The sequence below is a fragment of the Henningerozyma blattae genome, chromosome 8 (genome assembly GCF_000315915.1).
Source record: "Henningerozyma blattae CBS 6284 chromosome 8, complete genome".
In the NCBI taxonomy this organism is placed as follows: Eukaryota; Fungi; Ascomycota; class Saccharomycetes; order Saccharomycetales; family Saccharomycetaceae; genus Henningerozyma; species Henningerozyma blattae.
This window is the reverse complement of record NC_020192.1, coordinates 821,419-837,937: the sequence shown is the minus strand read 5'-3', so window position 1 is coordinate 837,937 and position 16,519 is coordinate 821,419. Positions and strand designations below refer to the sequence as shown.

General features: G+C 30.5%; 7 protein-coding genes across 7 annotated transcripts; 4 read left to right on the top strand and 3 right to left on the bottom strand.

Annotated features, from left to right (window-relative positions):
* Positions 1 to 235: 235 nt before the first annotated feature.
* Positions 236 to 1,315, bottom strand: AMN1 (Amn1p; the record flags this gene model as incomplete). Its single annotated transcript, XM_004182093.1, has 1 exon — positions 236 to 1,315. One exon carries the CDS (start codon positions 1,313 to 1,315, stop codon positions 236 to 238), a length of 1,080 nt encoding a protein of 359 aa, XP_004182141.1.
* Positions 1,316 to 4,223: 2,908 nt separating this feature from the next.
* ICS2 (Ics2p) lies at positions 4,224 to 4,784 on the top strand (the record flags this gene model as incomplete). The annotated part of the gene is made up of 1 exon (XM_004182092.1): positions 4,224 to 4,784. The coding sequence occupies one exon, from the start codon at positions 4,224 to 4,226 to the stop codon at positions 4,782 to 4,784; it is 561 nt and encodes a 186-aa protein (XP_004182140.1).
* A 448-nt stretch (positions 4,785 to 5,232) lies between these two features.
* SLI15 (Sli15p) lies at positions 5,233 to 7,164 on the top strand (the record flags this gene model as incomplete). Its single annotated transcript, XM_004182091.1, has 1 exon — positions 5,233 to 7,164. The coding sequence occupies one exon, from the start codon at positions 5,233 to 5,235 to the stop codon at positions 7,162 to 7,164; it is 1,932 nt and encodes a 643-aa protein (XP_004182139.1).
* Positions 7,165 to 7,496: 332 nt separating this feature from the next.
* CNS1 (HSP70/90 family co-chaperone CNS1) lies at positions 7,497 to 8,624 on the bottom strand (the record flags this gene model as incomplete). The annotated part of the gene is made up of 1 exon (XM_004182090.1): positions 7,497 to 8,624. The coding sequence occupies one exon, from the start codon at positions 8,622 to 8,624 to the stop codon at positions 7,497 to 7,499; it is 1,128 nt and encodes a 375-aa protein (XP_004182138.1).
* Positions 8,625 to 9,097: 473 nt separating this feature from the next.
* TBLA0H03370 (uncharacterized protein) lies at positions 9,098 to 10,495 on the bottom strand (the record flags this gene model as incomplete). Its single annotated transcript, XM_004182089.1, has 1 exon — positions 9,098 to 10,495. One exon carries the CDS (start codon positions 10,493 to 10,495, stop codon positions 9,098 to 9,100), a length of 1,398 nt encoding a protein of 465 aa, XP_004182137.1.
* Positions 10,496 to 13,552: 3,057 nt separating this feature from the next.
* CWC21 (U2-type spliceosomal complex subunit CWC21) lies at positions 13,553 to 13,960 on the top strand (the record flags this gene model as incomplete). Its single annotated transcript, XM_004182088.1, has 1 exon — positions 13,553 to 13,960. One exon carries the CDS (start codon positions 13,553 to 13,555, stop codon positions 13,958 to 13,960), a length of 408 nt encoding a protein of 135 aa, XP_004182136.1.
* A 421-nt stretch (positions 13,961 to 14,381) lies between these two features.
* On the top strand, positions 14,382 to 16,070 carry PHO8 (alkaline phosphatase PHO8; the record flags this gene model as incomplete). Its single annotated transcript, XM_004182087.1, has 1 exon — positions 14,382 to 16,070. One exon carries the CDS (start codon positions 14,382 to 14,384, stop codon positions 16,068 to 16,070), a length of 1,689 nt encoding a protein of 562 aa, XP_004182135.1.
* Between the last annotated feature and the right edge of the window lie 449 nt (positions 16,071 to 16,519).

Below are 16,519 nucleotides of genomic sequence, written 5' to 3'. Positions count from 1 at the left end.
TTTGATGAACTTTGTTGTCGAATTTTTAAATTTTCAAGTCAAAATTTAAATAATTATATGATGGTTTTTTTTAAATTTAATTTTTTTATTTTAAAAAAATCTTTCAACTAAAACACGAACTAACGCGACGCAAATTTCAACAGGTAAAAATTAAAAAAATAAAAAAATAAATAAATAATACAAATGAAATAAGAATAATACAAAATTGAGAATAATACATATGAGAACAATTAAACTATAAAAAATGATGATGCGATTTAAGATGATGATGGTTCGTAAATTTGATTTGTAATAAATTCAAATGATTTTTCAATCTCCAATTTTGTAAAGACTTTAAATTAAAATTTCCGAAATTTTTTTCAATTCTACAAATTTCTAATCTTGTTAAAATTGGTAATAATTTGAAATTATTAGAGAATATTTTTAATGAATGGTTTGTTAACAAAGTACAATCATTAATAGATAGTGTAATAAGATGTTTGCCTCTATTCTTAATCAATTGAAACATTCCGGCATCACAAATGGAACTACCACTAATTCCCAAGATTTTAATATTTGTATAATTTGCAATTGCCATTAAACTTATACTTGAGATAATATGGTTTTTCTTAGTTGCAATGAAGTGTTTTTTCCTATTTAAATTGATAAAGATTAAGTTTGGACAATTTGTAGCTATGGAGGTAATACCTATATCTGAAATATTATAACAAGCTCTTAAATCTAAATATTTCAAATTCTTTAAAAAAGGTGAAATACTTAGAAGATAATTATCATCTAATAATTGATTATTGGAAATTGTTAAGGATTTTAAGCTTTGTAAATTTTCACTAACAAACCAATCTATTGGAGGTAAAATTTTAGAACAATTATGATAGGATAAATGAATTAGATTTTTTAAAGAAATATTTTGTGGAATGATTGATGATTGATGAATATTTTGTAACATTAAACTCTTTGGAGAATAATTCACTAATTTAGTTAAATTATTATTATTAAATGTTTCCAATTGTTTAAAAGATTTAAATGTTAAATTTTGAGTTTCAATAAATGGGATAGTTGAATGATACCATAATTTCGAGACTTTTAAACAATTGAATAAAGAATTTGAATCTAAGTTTGATAAGATGATGTTTAATAATTCTGGTTGGTTGAATATTTGATGAGAAGTCGTTGGGGTTCTTGGAGGAGTGATTGTTTGTGAGGGTGAGTGAGAATGGGTATTTAATTTTGATAATTTCAATTTTTTATTAGAATTGTAATTATTATTATATTGTAATTTTCTTTTATTGTTTGAAATAGTAAAGGTGGTTAACATATAGTTGAGGAAATAAAGAGTGGAAGATAATTAAAGGAATGAATGATTGTAAATAATGTAAGGAATGTAAGGAATGTGATTTAGTTTTTCAATAAAACTATTAGCAAGAGAGAAAGAAAGAAAGAAAAAAAAAAACGTGTAATGAATGACTATGGTGGGTGGTTAGGTAGAATAAAAAATAAAAAAAAAAATTAGAATAATACAAATGACAACCGACAAACGACAAACGACAAACAATAGGGGATGCTAAGAATGTTATATGATGTGTTGGGATATTGTTAGCCAAGATGACTAGAAAGTATAAAATGGATAATTAGAAAGAATAGCTATTTATATAGCAATGCAAGATGTATTCCCCTTTATTCTCCAGAACAAGTCGACACGTATCTTCTGGGTTACTGGTTTATTTGCAGGAATAGTACGAGAGTGTAGTCTGGCCTTAAAGTTTAATTCAATGGCAGAAAATAATATAAGTTAGGATGTGTTTCCAGAAGATACAAGCATAAAAGCATAAACGGGAAGGATTGGCAAGGAGGCCTACAAACAAGCATAAACATGGGTAGTATTTTTACTATGATTTCCGGTTATTTTTCTGTTGCTGTCCAGTATAATTTAGATATTTTTTTTACTTTTGTAGATACTTTTTCTTGGCATAAAAAACCCAGCAATTAAAGACCAGCATTTCGTGTTAAAGAGTACGGAGTAGGTAAAAAAAAACAACTAAAAAAACAAACACAATAGACAATAAAGTAGGTTAGTCAGACATATCTGTTATAGGGCTAAGAATAATAAACAATCACAGCGATGTGCCTTGATATTTGGTATATAAGGCAAGGCAAAGAGCAGGGATAGAATGTGATGGTAATATCTATCTTTAACGGATTAGTAACTGGGGTGTCCTGTAATTAAATGCCTAATGCAGTATTTAACATTGAATGATGAGAGATATTGATATCTCATAAGATATGATGTTGTTATCGGTTAGTGGTTATTGTTGTTTCCTGGCCATGTGCATTGCATTTCTGCTAGGTTCCGCGGGTTTAAGAATTATATATACTATATTGTCATGCTTATGACTTGAAAAAAAAAAGTGAGCAACAAGGAATCTTACCATCTGTACCTCTTGGCCACGGTAGAAATAGCATCTGAACACAAGGGTTAGTGGAATTCTACAAGTAAGCAACGCATGCGTTCTCGTAAGGTACAATGCACCCGTTCCACTCCACCGTTCTGGTAACTATAACGAGGAAAAGTACGCTACTGCACAATACCATTATTGCGGGACAGAGAGTTAACAAGCTCACCACCATTATCTGCAAATCAGTTGTCCGTACTACTAATGGTAGTAAATTTATAAACCCCCTGTGATACGATCTTTTCCAAGACAATAATACAGGTTCTTAGTGTGACACGCATACATCGTACCTTGCAGAAACGAATACATCCCACGCTTTCGCATCTATTAGCTAATTTATTATTATTTTTCTTTATAGCTCATTACGTTCCGGAGAAGACGCCCTACCAAGTGTAACGTCTGTTTAAGATGGTTCTCTGACTAAATCATCTCAAGTTGGGAGACCACAAAAGTGAAAACAAAAAATAAGAGCACATACCTTTGCATCATGAAGATATTGGTTCTACGACTCTTGCTACAAGTACACCGACTGTATCTCATAGACTACGAGCTATTAACCTGACACTCCAAGGTAAAAATAGGAGATTAATAGTAATACAATATATGGTAATATATTGTAATCTGGTAGTACATAGTGTATATAGAAGCCACTAGAATACCACCATAATAGTAATAGTAATAGTAATAGTAATAGTAATAGTAATAGTAATAGTAATAGTAATAGTAATAGTAATAGTAATAGTAATAGTAATAGTAATAGTAATAGTAATAATAATAATAATAATAATAATAATAATGCCACTCTCCCTTATTTCAGGCACGACGCGAAATCTTGCGACGCGAAATTTCTCTCATGTGACACAAAAAGAAAAAGAGATCCCGGAGTTTTTTTGTGCCACAAAACCCCCACCTGCCCCACCCCTGCATTTCACTCCACGTGACCCATATGTGGCGCTAACAATACCGCGCCACAATTCGCCGCGCCACAAATTGCAAAATGCTGCTTCACGAAAAATTCGCGGCTGGCGCGCCCCTGAAAAGCCCCCGCCGATGAATCTCCGCTTCCAGATCGGGCCTGCGCCGTTTTCTCCGGCTGCTTCTTATAGTCCACTTTATTTATTCTTTTTTTTTTCGCATTACATTTTTCCCCGTTTCTTTTGCCCCATGTTTCCTGTCCACAAGGGGCAACTCGTACTACAATAGGAAACTCCCGCCACATGCGGAAACTTTCGCCGCCATCGAAGTTTTGTGTGCGGGATCTCGCACAGAAAAACACGCAGGACTCCCGATTGAAAATATTACCATATCTGTCCTGAAATTTCACAGAATTCCATTAATTTTTCACGGAAATTCCGTCTCTGGCGGAAGAATTCGATCCGTCACTCAGAAAACTCTGCAGCAGGCTCACCCACTCTGTATATTTCCTTTTTCCTTTCTTGCTTTTTGTTCCTATTTATTATTTTTTGCTTATTTGTTTTTTTCCCATATTATACACTTACTTACTTACTTACATTGTATCATACTATCATATTAACGTTTAATCATAATTAATCATTAATTAATCATCATTTTGTCAATGTTTTGAATACGGCTCGTTCGACAATGCAAGATCCAACAAAAGAAAAATTCCATTTTTCATCGTAAAGGAAATTTATCTGGACTCGACTCGACTTGATTCAACTTGTTTCCACTCGTATATATAGAGACGTTACAAGAGGGTCCAACACTCTTTTAGTCATTGCACTCCACTGGATAAAATTTACTCAACCAAACATGGACAATATCAACGACTCTTTTAAATCTTTCAACTTCCCTCCAAGAGAATTCTCTACTCCTCGCAAACCTTCTTGCAAAGAACCTTTAAATTTCGAAAATACTTCTCCTAAATCTTCCTTGGGACCTCTTTTCGATACTAACTGCATTTCTACTCCTCATACTCCATTGTCCCCCACAACTTCACCCTTCGATAATAGAAGACGGTCAAGTGTTCATCGCAAGAGTAATGCCATTTCGTTTTCATCACCAAGACAATTCAAGAGCTCGTTCTCCATGGGACCCGCAAGATCACGAGACTCCTACTCGATCGACGATATAATCTCCAATACAAGAGAACAGATTAGAAGAAACAGTACCAATTCTAACCATCACATCTCCACATTGGACGAATTCTTGGAGATTAATAATCTTAAATCAACCGATATCTCTCCCAAGGGTTCTGTCCATCATGCAAGCTCGAACGCCAATGCAAACGCAAACACCAAAGTCTTTGCATCTTGCCCAGAATCCGGCGACTTGCCTCCTCCCATAATTGACTTAGACATTATCAACTACTAATTATAAACATTTTTCACGTTCTGCTTTTTTACCTCTTCTACTTTCATCCCATCCCCTTCACTCCGCTTTTAGACTTTACATATTCACTTTTAATACCCTTGATTTTTTACGACGCCATAGTTTCTTATTTTCTTAATTTCTAATATATATATATATATATATATATATCTATACACACACGCATATATATATATATACTTATAATACCAAGTTACTATTTCATGTCACGTTACAATTCGCGTCGCCAATTATATTTCTTTTTTGTTTATTTATTTTCTGTCGTTTTCTTTTTTTTTTTTTTTTTTAAAAAAAATTAATAAATTCGCATCGCAATCTTTCTCTAGATCTATTTGAATTTAAAATTCATGATAGTTTAAAAAGGATTTACATTTTCAATCTTATATAATACAACCATATTATTTTACTACGAGAGTGTCCACCTCGAAAAATGGATTGGTTATTGCCCAAGAGAGAGAAACAAAAATATGTTTTGTTCAAAGATAAACTATCCTCTCTCATATCGTTCAATAATTCATTAGCCACGGGAATAGATCAAATAGATGATATCATCGCCACAAGAAACCAATCGTTATTACCATTGAAACAATATCTTATCGAAAATAAACCTTCCACTGGCAACCCACTCTCCTCTACACCCACAAAATATGAACAGCTTTCTTCAAATACATCAAATTCTTCCACAACAACAACTACAGCAACAACAACTACTCACAACATTTCTGTCACTTGGTCTCCCGAAAAGGTGGATCAAATGTTAAAACAAGGTACGGGTATACCTGCCTCTATTGCACCCGATCCAAATTCCAAGCAAATTTCACATTCACACGCTCCAGTCAGTAGAAGATCAATCATGTATACACCACTTCCGAAAAAAGATCCATTGATAATGATTAAACAAAATGATATTCAACCAATTTCAACCTCACCTTCATCAACTTCTCCCATATCGTTACGTACGACGTCGCATTTTACTAAGATTCCAAATAATGATTCTACTGTGGCATTACATACTTTGGATAATCCAATGAAATTATCTCCAGATTTTACTCCAAATTCTTCCAATTCTCCCATAATAATTCAATCCACTTCACCTACTAGTAATATAATAACGAAAAATTCTATGCACTCTGTACCAAATAAGAATTTTGAATTTAGATCACCAACAAAGAAGAAAAAAATTATTAAACCAAATACCTCTCCAATAAATAATAAAAATACGAACATTGTCTCCCCAATCAGTCGTAAAAAATCTTCTTATAAATCATTGCATAACTCGTCCTATAAATCTTCCTCATCTGCCTCTACTTCTACTTCCTCCTCTCATCAATCAAGAAGAATTACAACAAAGGATTCTGCAAGTGTATTTGAAAGATTAGCCGTCACCACCACCACAAGATCTACACCTTCATTACGTAATATCAAAAGAAATAAAAAATCATTCACCATAACAAAGCAATCATCTTTAATAAATAATAATACCAATAATAAGCATACTCCTTCGCATACCTCTTTGCAAAATTTTATTCCATTAAATGAATCATTATCGCCTTTAAAAGAATCACAAAAAATTAATATTATTCCCAGGAAAGATCATCGAGTTTTAAATAGTAAATCGACAAATAATAATTTGTTAGAAAAATCTGATTTGTTACAAGAAAACCCAAATAACTTAGACAGACCCAAAACAATAGATAAAAACACTTCCAATTTGGATAAAAATATTAGTCCAAGAAGTAGAAAATCCCCAAAAAGATTGACTAGATTCCAATTATTACCCAAAACAAATGATCAAAAACAACAAGATTTGAAACAAAAATTAAATGCAAGATTATCTGGTGTTAAAAGATTACAAGAAGAACAATCTCGTCAAAAAAAATTAAATGAAAATAATATAAAAAAACAACAGCAACAACAACAACAACATTTATATAATGATGAATCAAGAACTAAATATTCCAACGAAACTACAATTCGAAGAATTTCTCATACAAATATGAATCCATCTTTTAATTCAATCTTATATGATTTAGATACAAAGGATCATAGAACAATCGCTAATGGTCGTAATGATGATATCCAATATACTAATAATAATAATGATGAACTCCAAACTAATGAACCTCATTACAATACCGGTAGCCCCAAATCAAGTAGAAAATTAACAAATTCGTTCCCTGAGATCTATTCGGATTCTGATGATGAAGATAAGAATATCTATAAATCTTGGGGAGAAAAATCAATTCTAGAATCTCAATTGATTAATCAACAGCATTTAAATCCAAGAGAAATTTTTGGTAATATTCCAATCATAGATTTAGATGTCATTTTCTCAAAAAAAAATACAACAAAACCAAATTAAAAAATTTTTTTGTTTTAAAAATAACAAAATAACAATATTCATGAACAATTCTTTTTTTTCCCTCATTCACATCACAATTCTTTCTTTTTTTTGTCCCCTTTAAATATTCAAAACTAATTTAATTTTTTAAATATTCAAATACCAACTCATATAATTTTTACAATTATATACAATTCTTTGCATTTAACTATATAATAATAACATATACAATAATAGTTTAACAAATAAAAAAAAAGTTGCATTTTAAAAAATAAAAAGAAAAAAAAATAAAAAAAAATTATAAAAGCACACAAATTATTTTACAAATACACGATCATGTCTCAAAATTAAAATTATAATCTTCTTTCAATAGCTTTGGTCTTATCCCATTTGGCTAGCCAAGCTTCACTTTCTGATTTTGGTACGAAAAATATTTTTAATGAATTATCAAACATTGGAATAACTAGTTTTTCCATTTTAAATATTTCATGAAATGAATTTTTTCTACCAATTTTAACTAAACCACCAGATTGTGTTTCCATATAAGCTAATACTTTGTTCTTATTTTGAAAAACATCATGACCCTTTATTTCAAACCATTGTTGTGGTCTATCGAATATTACATCTAATAATTCACCAACAGTGGTCAATTCACCTACTTCTGCAACAAAATCAAATTCATCTAAAGTTGGATACATGATTAATGCTGGGAAAATAAGTTGAGATTCAAAATCTAATGGATCTTCTAATTTCAATTTACCTTCTTTCAACAAATCTACTGGGTTAGAAGTTCCAATCATAGTAATGTTTCTTAATTTCATAGCATTCTCCAGGATAACTTTTTTACCTTCTTTTTCAAGTTTTATCTTCATTTCCATATCTTTACGTCTTTGAATTTCTAATTGTCTTTTTTCGATAGCTTGTAGTAGATTCTTGAGAGATTTATTTTCAGAATCAATTTTCAAACCAAATTCGATTGATTCTTTAGATTCATCAAATCTATCCACGCTTAAAAATGCTTTACCCATTCTATAATAACATTTAATATTTTTAACATTAAAACTTAAAGCTTTTTTACAATCCTCAATACATTTTCTAAAATTTTTCAATTCTAATTCACAAGCTGCACGATTAGCATAAAGTGATTCATTGATTTTATCATCATCACATTTAACATCAATACCTTTTGTATAAACTTCTCTTGCATCCCGGTATTGTTTTAATTTATAAAATTCATTCCCACGATTCTTAAAGTTACCGGCAATTTCATGAGGTTCACCTTCATAGGCTAATGCTTTCAAAGCTTCTAAATTATCATTAACACCACCTTCACCATCAGTTTCATCTAATTGTGTCATGAAAAATGGCATTCTATTTAATTCTTCAAATATTTCATCTGCAGATTTATCTTTAAATTCTGATAATTGTGGTGGTAATTCTGGATCATTTGGCCCAGGGACATATTTCTTAGGTGCTTCCATATTAAAAACAACTGTTGATGATATTTATAGCCTTTAGTACTGATAAATTTCTTGTTAAAACAATATGTTTTAGAAAAGATATATTTTTTTATTAAATAAGCTCATCATCGGTAAGTGAAAAATATAAAAAAAAAAACTATTTTTAAAAAGTATAAAATTAATTAATTTGAAGAATGCAAAAGTTAAAAAAAAACTAAATCGAATTCATTATTGTATGATTATAAATATTTTACACATGGTAGTACTTATTTACTATCTATTAAACGAATGTAAAATAATAATAATAAAAAGCTAAAAAAAATAGTAAAACAAAAGAAATAGATATAAAAATATATGAGATGATGCATTATTTTAAGTTCCCTTTAGAAAGCTAATTTTACAGATTCTTTTTTATTATACTTTTTTTGGTTTTGTCTTGTTTTTTTATAATGATTATTAGAATGAAGATGAGAGAATGGGGAAATGTGTACTGATTAATAGTCGTGATCTTGATGGCCTTCTGGTTTACCCTTTTCAATGGACTCGTAATATCTACCGGTACATGAACGTTTTCTGAAAGAATTGTCATCACCTTGATCACAAGCACAATTGTTTTCTTTCCATAAGAAATCTTCTAATGGACAATTTTTATATTCACCAAACGAAAAACCTACATCTGGGAAGAAATGGAATTGTCTTTTTTCTAAGAACAAGACAGTACTTAAAGTATGCACTGTATGATCAGCCCATCTTTCATAGAAGAATCCACCTTCATGATCTAAATAATCGAAATAGTTTTTGACAAGTGGTGATCTCCAATAGTTTAGATTCCCAAGTTCTGAGTTTGACCAGAAATAACAATTGTTATAATCATCATTTTTAGTAATTTTATCGTTTTTGCCTGCCTTTGCCTCTCCTGCATTTGTTACAAAACCTCTCAAATCTGGATGAATATTTTTATGAGAGTCAATATAGTTTCTTGTCTTGTCCCATAAAGTTTTCATAGTGTCCGGTTCTTCTCTTCCTGAGAGAGTGAACCCGAAAACTTTACCTGTATCTTGCATCCATCTAAATAAATCATATTGAATATCACAAGTCAAAACAGAGCCTGGATCAATACGCCAATACCAATCGAAACCTTGTAAAAGAGGATGTTCCCAGATCAAACCTGACAAGTATCTTGCCATATGTCTATATGATTCAGAAGAGCCGAAGTCTAATTTAAACATTTGAGCTCTTGATACAGCAGCTTTGTTTTTATCGATATATGATGGATAAGCCCAATCACTTTCTGGAATAGTTCCAAATTTACAATTTTCAATCCCTAAAACAGATTCGATTGTAGAAACTGTGGGTTCTGGTAATGGATCTTTAGAGATGAAAACCCAAGGATATTTCAATTTGTTATTGAATTTAGTTTCAACTGAATAAACAGTCTCCAAAATTTTTTGTAAATCATCATCCACATTAATGACAGATATTAGAACTGCAGAGGGTCTTCTACCTTCATTAGCAAAAGAGGGTGCCAAGAACTTGTATAAATGATCTTTATCATCTGGATTTTCTTCTGCCTTTTTAGCTTCTTCTTTAGCCTTGGCTAATTTTTTCTTAAATTCATCATCTTCTTTCTGTTTCTTCCAAATACTGGGATCTGCAGAAGGAAGAGCACCTAGACTAGATACTGAAGAGATTGCAAAATCAAATTTCGAATTTCCACTAGGTAGTTTGGGACTATCATCGTTATAATATGCAGAGAAATCTAAAGCTGTAGGAACATAATCTTTGTAAATATCCTGAGTTGTAGCATGATTCGATAAGACTGAGATGGACACTACAACTAGGACGATAATCAGCACGACTCTTGTTATGCGTTTCGATATGTGAATAGACATTGTTGATGGGATATTTGAAGCAATGTACTACGATAATGATTGAATAATCTATATCAATCAAATTATTAATGGATGAATTATTGGATATATATAAATAATAAGACGTAAAATGCAAATATAAACACAAACAAATAAAGTAACTGATAAACAAATAAACAGATTTAGCTTTTAAAATGCAAACAATAATTTCTTGAAAAAAATTGTAAAATAAGCAATAACGATCTGCAGTTTTTAAAGCACCAAGATTTCAAAAAGAGGCCGAATATTTAGTTTGAAATTTGGAAATAAAAATGAGAAAAATGAATTTAAATAGAGGAAAATTTCACTATACACGAAAATTACGAAGTAACGCGAATTCTTAAGTAAAAATGGTAAATTTAGACTTAAAAACTAATAATGCTCAATGAAAAAAAAATTGTGTCAAGAAGACTTGAGAAATCACAATAATTATTTTCTAAATTTTTTGTTATCCATTGGATTGAGTATTAGTATAATGCTTTAACAATAGTGGTAAAAAAGCATGAAATTGAGCATGAAAAATGAGTGTTTAAACTTTGTTTAGTACGAATAATTAAAGGAGCAAAATGAGAATTTATAATTTATATTCCAACAAACTTGCGAAGGGTAAGATTTAATTTTGTTTTTTCCTTACTCTATACTACCTGTTTTGGTTAATTGTTAGAATGATGTGTTCCAGTTTGTATTTCTTTTTTTTTTTTTNTTTTTTCATCATGCTCATAACAATGTTACTAGTATTTATATTTGATAGAGTAAAGACTATAAAAGACTCTCTAGATTTCTGCAGAGAATGTTTTTGACTTTTCCCCATTATTGTCTACTTTCGATTTTCTTTTAGAAAGGCTAATTCTCTTTTTAAACAGGTTGAAAAAAAATGGGCAATCTTTTGAGTTTTATTAATACTTTTATTACTAAGGTATTATCAAGTACTAGCAATACTCAAGAAATTTTGTTGGAACACCTGAGTATTTAATGCTACCTATGTGGGAAACATCATTATGGACCAAAGCTATACAACCTCCCCCAAGAATAAAACTAATGCATATGAACAATTCATATACCTTTCTTCAATGATTTCCAAGCCTTAACTGGTGCCGTGGGGTTAATAGGCACCTTAATGGTAAAGTTCGTGAAGCATTTGTATTCCTAGATGAGAACAATAATAAAAGAAAAACAACAGTATTAATTTAATAATTAATTAAGTTACCACTATTGCTTTTATGTATTTAAGCATTTTTCAATTACCCTACGAGGAAATTACATTTTAGAAGAGGTTATACTTGTAACAAGTATGATTTTCATCCTAGATAGTCAACAACAATGGTACTATTTGTAAGGGGCAAGCTGCTTTTCAATATTTTTTTTTTATAAACAGCATTTACAAAGGTCACTTAAGAGTTACAACAGAAACTTGCCCAATAGTAAGTAGTTTGAGTGCAAATCTAAACTTAATATTTGGGCTCTTCCAATTGAATATATTTATGAAGATTATTTTTAAACACATTAATCACCGAACCACCGCTCCTTTATGTACACTTGCATTTAAGGTTAATTCACTGAGAGTCACTACTAAAAGTTATTTTTTGTTACTGATACTTATACAGGTGAATATTTGTTATGAAATGCATATAATATCCTCATAGTTCAACAACAATAAGCAACCTTCAATCAATATACCCACTTGAGTATATATATGATAAATATTTGTTTCAATATACTAGTATTAATGGTACTTTCCACTTAGTCAAAAGTCTAACACAATGGTATATCGTTACGACAGATTAAAACCCAAGCACTTACTATTACCATATAGCACGTTATTGAATTTCTTATTGAAGCCTTCCTAAGATATGTAAGCCAAAATGGCTATCATTTTTCTTATTCTATTTTATATATAGATACCAGAAACACCAATTTACTTTCGTGGCTGTCATTTTTTCTCATCTTATTTTATTTAGATGAGAGGGTTGGACGCCGTGTCCTCCTAAATCTTACTGCATTACATATTTATAATAATAATAAATATTATTTTTAATGTTACACATTCATATTATTGTTACTTTATATGCAAACTATCTCGTATCATTATTTTTTATACTTATTTGAAATCCCTTCGTCCGTAAATTTGACAAGTTTTTATGTTACATACCTGAAACCATCATCCTTTATGGATGCTTAACATAAAGATTAAACTTTGCAGTTAATTCATATTTAATGAAATATTAGTCACTTAGTATAGTAAAGTCGAGTTACAGCTCAACCTTGGAAAAATCGATATAGAACAGTTTGATAATTTCAAACTAAGTAATTTATTACGATTAAACGTCAAAATAGTTTTGTAGATTTCTTGTGAAGTATTTATTTTTGATACAAAGAGTCATGGGCCTTGCTGAAAGTCCTAGTTCAAAATTGTTGAAATTTATTTAGGAAGAAATTTAGTATATAAATGATATGCACTAATATTAAATAGTTTAAAAGGGAGAATTGTGTATGAGATTATTTGAAATACTTATAAGGAGAAGGAGGGAAAGAGTTAAGGCGAGAAGATAATTTAATCTCTTGGTATTTGTTAGTTTTTGAAAAAAAAACTATTTAAAATAAATTTATTCTATAAGTTCTAAATCATATTCAAGTGTCCAAATTTGAAATAATTAGAATCTGACTATATGTCTATTATTTTCTTTTATTCTATGATCCAAGTTACTACAATCATCAATCGATAATGGTGATGTAATCTTAAATAAAACAATTACAAAGAGAATAGCTCACAATCTTTATTGAAATCATAGATGTACTTGTCAATTCACTAAGATATACTTTGATCTCTTCCTGATAGTCCTTGATATTTCAATAAGATGGGTTTAGGATTATATTTTTTATTTTTATTGGGCCCTCTCGAAATTCGAACCCTAGACCATTTGCAAATTAAAACTTGAAAAATGATATCCCAAAATATAAATCGCACCCATAAATTCTCATCAATTAATTCACCTATAAATTTTTTGATGCTAAAACTGCAAGGCCTAATCAATAACAAGAATGTCACATAATGGGGTAGGTTTAAAAACTGCAAAAGGGTCTTCCACATCGGGTCATATCCAACGTTCTTTAGCTCATAATGAGTATAATAATAAGAATTATACAAAAAGAGCACAAGAGGCTAAACAAAAGCCAAAAACTCGTGCTGTTGTGAAACCATCTATTAAAGACGCCAAGTTGAAAATTCATCAAGATAAGCGTTCTATCCAATTACAAGTTTCTGAGTATAGAGATCATTTAGAAGACTCTACAGATTTGACTGACCAAGATATCGATCACAAATGCCAGTTGTTCAAAGAAAAACTTCAAAACGAACATAAAGAATTGAAACGAGTTGAAAGTTTGTATACATCAAGAAAAGAGCGTCTTAAGGAGCCTCAAAAAATTAAGAAGGAAGATGAAAGTTGAGTTATCCTTTTTTCCATGTTTTTCACGTTTTTTCATGTTTTTTCATGTTTTTTCATGTTTTTTCCACACTTTTTATTTTCAACAAATTAGTTTCACCCGTGCACCTCCGCGTGATTTTGTACTTTACAATTTCTCCGAAAAAAGTCCATTGGAGAGGGAACGTTGTCAATTAGTGGATTTAAGATTTATTTAAGGATTATCCTTCCTTGATTTAAATAGTTGTAATATAAATCGTGTTAAATCAAATCGCATCTTATTAAATCATATTCAAACATATTAGACTAACTTTACAAGCAAGAAATAATCCAATATCAGTAGACGGAGTATAGAAACAGAGAAGGAAAAATAAGTAGAATAGAATAAAATAGAACAATTACAAATACAAGTACAAGTACAAGAGCACAGTCACGTTCAAAGGAAAATGGAATCTACAGGCCTTATTTCTGGAATTCCAAAAAATGCTGATTCTGTAACAACAATCAAAAGTAAATTATCTCTCTATAAAATTCGAAGGTTTTGGAAACAAATAATATTAAGCTTATTAGCTGTCTCGATTTTTTTGACTCTAATATCCCCAAGTGTCACTCTAAAGAACACGTCTCAAAAAAAGAATGTTATTTTCTTTGTCACTGATGGAATGGGTCCAACTTCATTGTCATTAGCCCGTTCATTTAAGCAACATGTTTACAATTTACCTATAGACGATGTCTTGACTTTAGATAAGCATTTAATTGGTTCTTCAAGAACAAGATCGTCCGATTCATTAATTACTGATTCAGCCGCAGGTGCTACTGCATTTTCATGTAGATTAAAGACCTATAATGGGGCTATTGGTATTGATCCACAAAAGAATCCATGTGGAACCTTGTTAGAAGCTGCTAAACTACAAGGTTATATGACTGGGTTAGTTGTAACAACAAGAATTACAGACGCAACTCCTGCCTCGTTTAGTGCTCATGCAGATTATAGATTTCAAGAGGATCTAATTGCATCTCAGCAATTGGGTAATTATCCATTGGGCAGGATGGTAGATTTATTAATGGGTGGTGGTAGATCGCATTTCTACTCCTCAAATTCCAAAGATAGTGAATGGGTTGGTAATGGTGGTGCACGTGCCGACGATAGAAATCTAATTCAAGAGGCTCTTGATGAAGGTTGGTCCTATGTAGGTGATAGAGCAAGTTTTGATGATTTACAGAACGGTTTCAACGTTTCATTACCACTATTAGCATTACTAGCTGATAATGATATTCCTTTTGATTTCGATAGAGATCCAACAGTCCATCCTTCTTTGAAAGAGCAAGCAATGACTGCCATTAATGCCCTTGACGAGGCTACAAAAGATTCAGATGAAGGTTTCTTTATTATGATTGAAGGTTCACGTATTGATCATGCAGGTCACCAAAATGACCCTGCATCTCAAGCTCGTGAAGTATTGGCCTTTGATGAAGCTTTTGAAGCTGTTTTAGATTACGTCTCAAAAACAGATACTGAAACAATCGTATTATCCACTTCTGACCATGAAACTGGTGGCCTTGTCACTGCTAAGCAAGTCACTAGAACCTATCCAGATTATATTTGGTTCCCTGAAGTTTTGGCAAACTCGACTCATTCAGGTGAATATTTAAAAAAAGTTTATTCCAATTTCATTAAATTTTCAAATAATTTAACAAGAAATGAAATTAAAAATTTTATTAAAAAGGAAATTTTCGAAAATGGGTTACATATTTTCGATTATAGAGAAAAAGATGTATTGGATATTATGTCATATAAAGATGTAAATGAAGTTCAAGAAAAGCTTAACAGGATGATCTCCTGGAGAGCTCAAATAGGTTGGACTACACATGGTCATTCTGCTGTTGATGTTAACATTTATGCATATTCAAATAGGAAAACAACTTGGTATAGGATTTTGGATAAATTGCAAGGTAATCATGAAAATACAGAAATCGGTAAATTCATGGAAGAATATATGAATTTGAATTTGGACGATGTCACTGATATGATTCAAGATACAGTCCATCATCCAGATATGACTGCAAAGGAACTCGAAAATATGGATGAATTTGCAGACGAATATTTCCATCATTTGAAAATTTCTCTAGATTAATCAATTCATTAATGTCTAATGACTATCACTTTTTTCTACCTCATATTTGTAAATGATAATAGAAAATACTACACGAAAACTATAAATTAATCTCCCCTTTACTTTTTATTCTTGTTGTTATTTTCTTTTTTTTATTACAGATCTATCCATTTCCATATCTAATTTTTTTTTCGTTTAGTTTTATCTTCTTTTTATTATTCTGCGTTTTTTTATTCATCCATTTCTTCAACTCATGTTTACAATCTCAATTGTTCATTTCTCCATGTTTTATTTTTTTCTATTTATATATATATATATATATATATATATATTCTTCTTTGTCATGCTTGTCTATGACCAAATGTTTTCTATATTTCTAATTAAAGTTATAATTATTTATTTACTTATAATTTTTTTATTTCTTTAATTAAATTATTATTAAGTTTGAGCATTTATAAAAGTATGCAAAA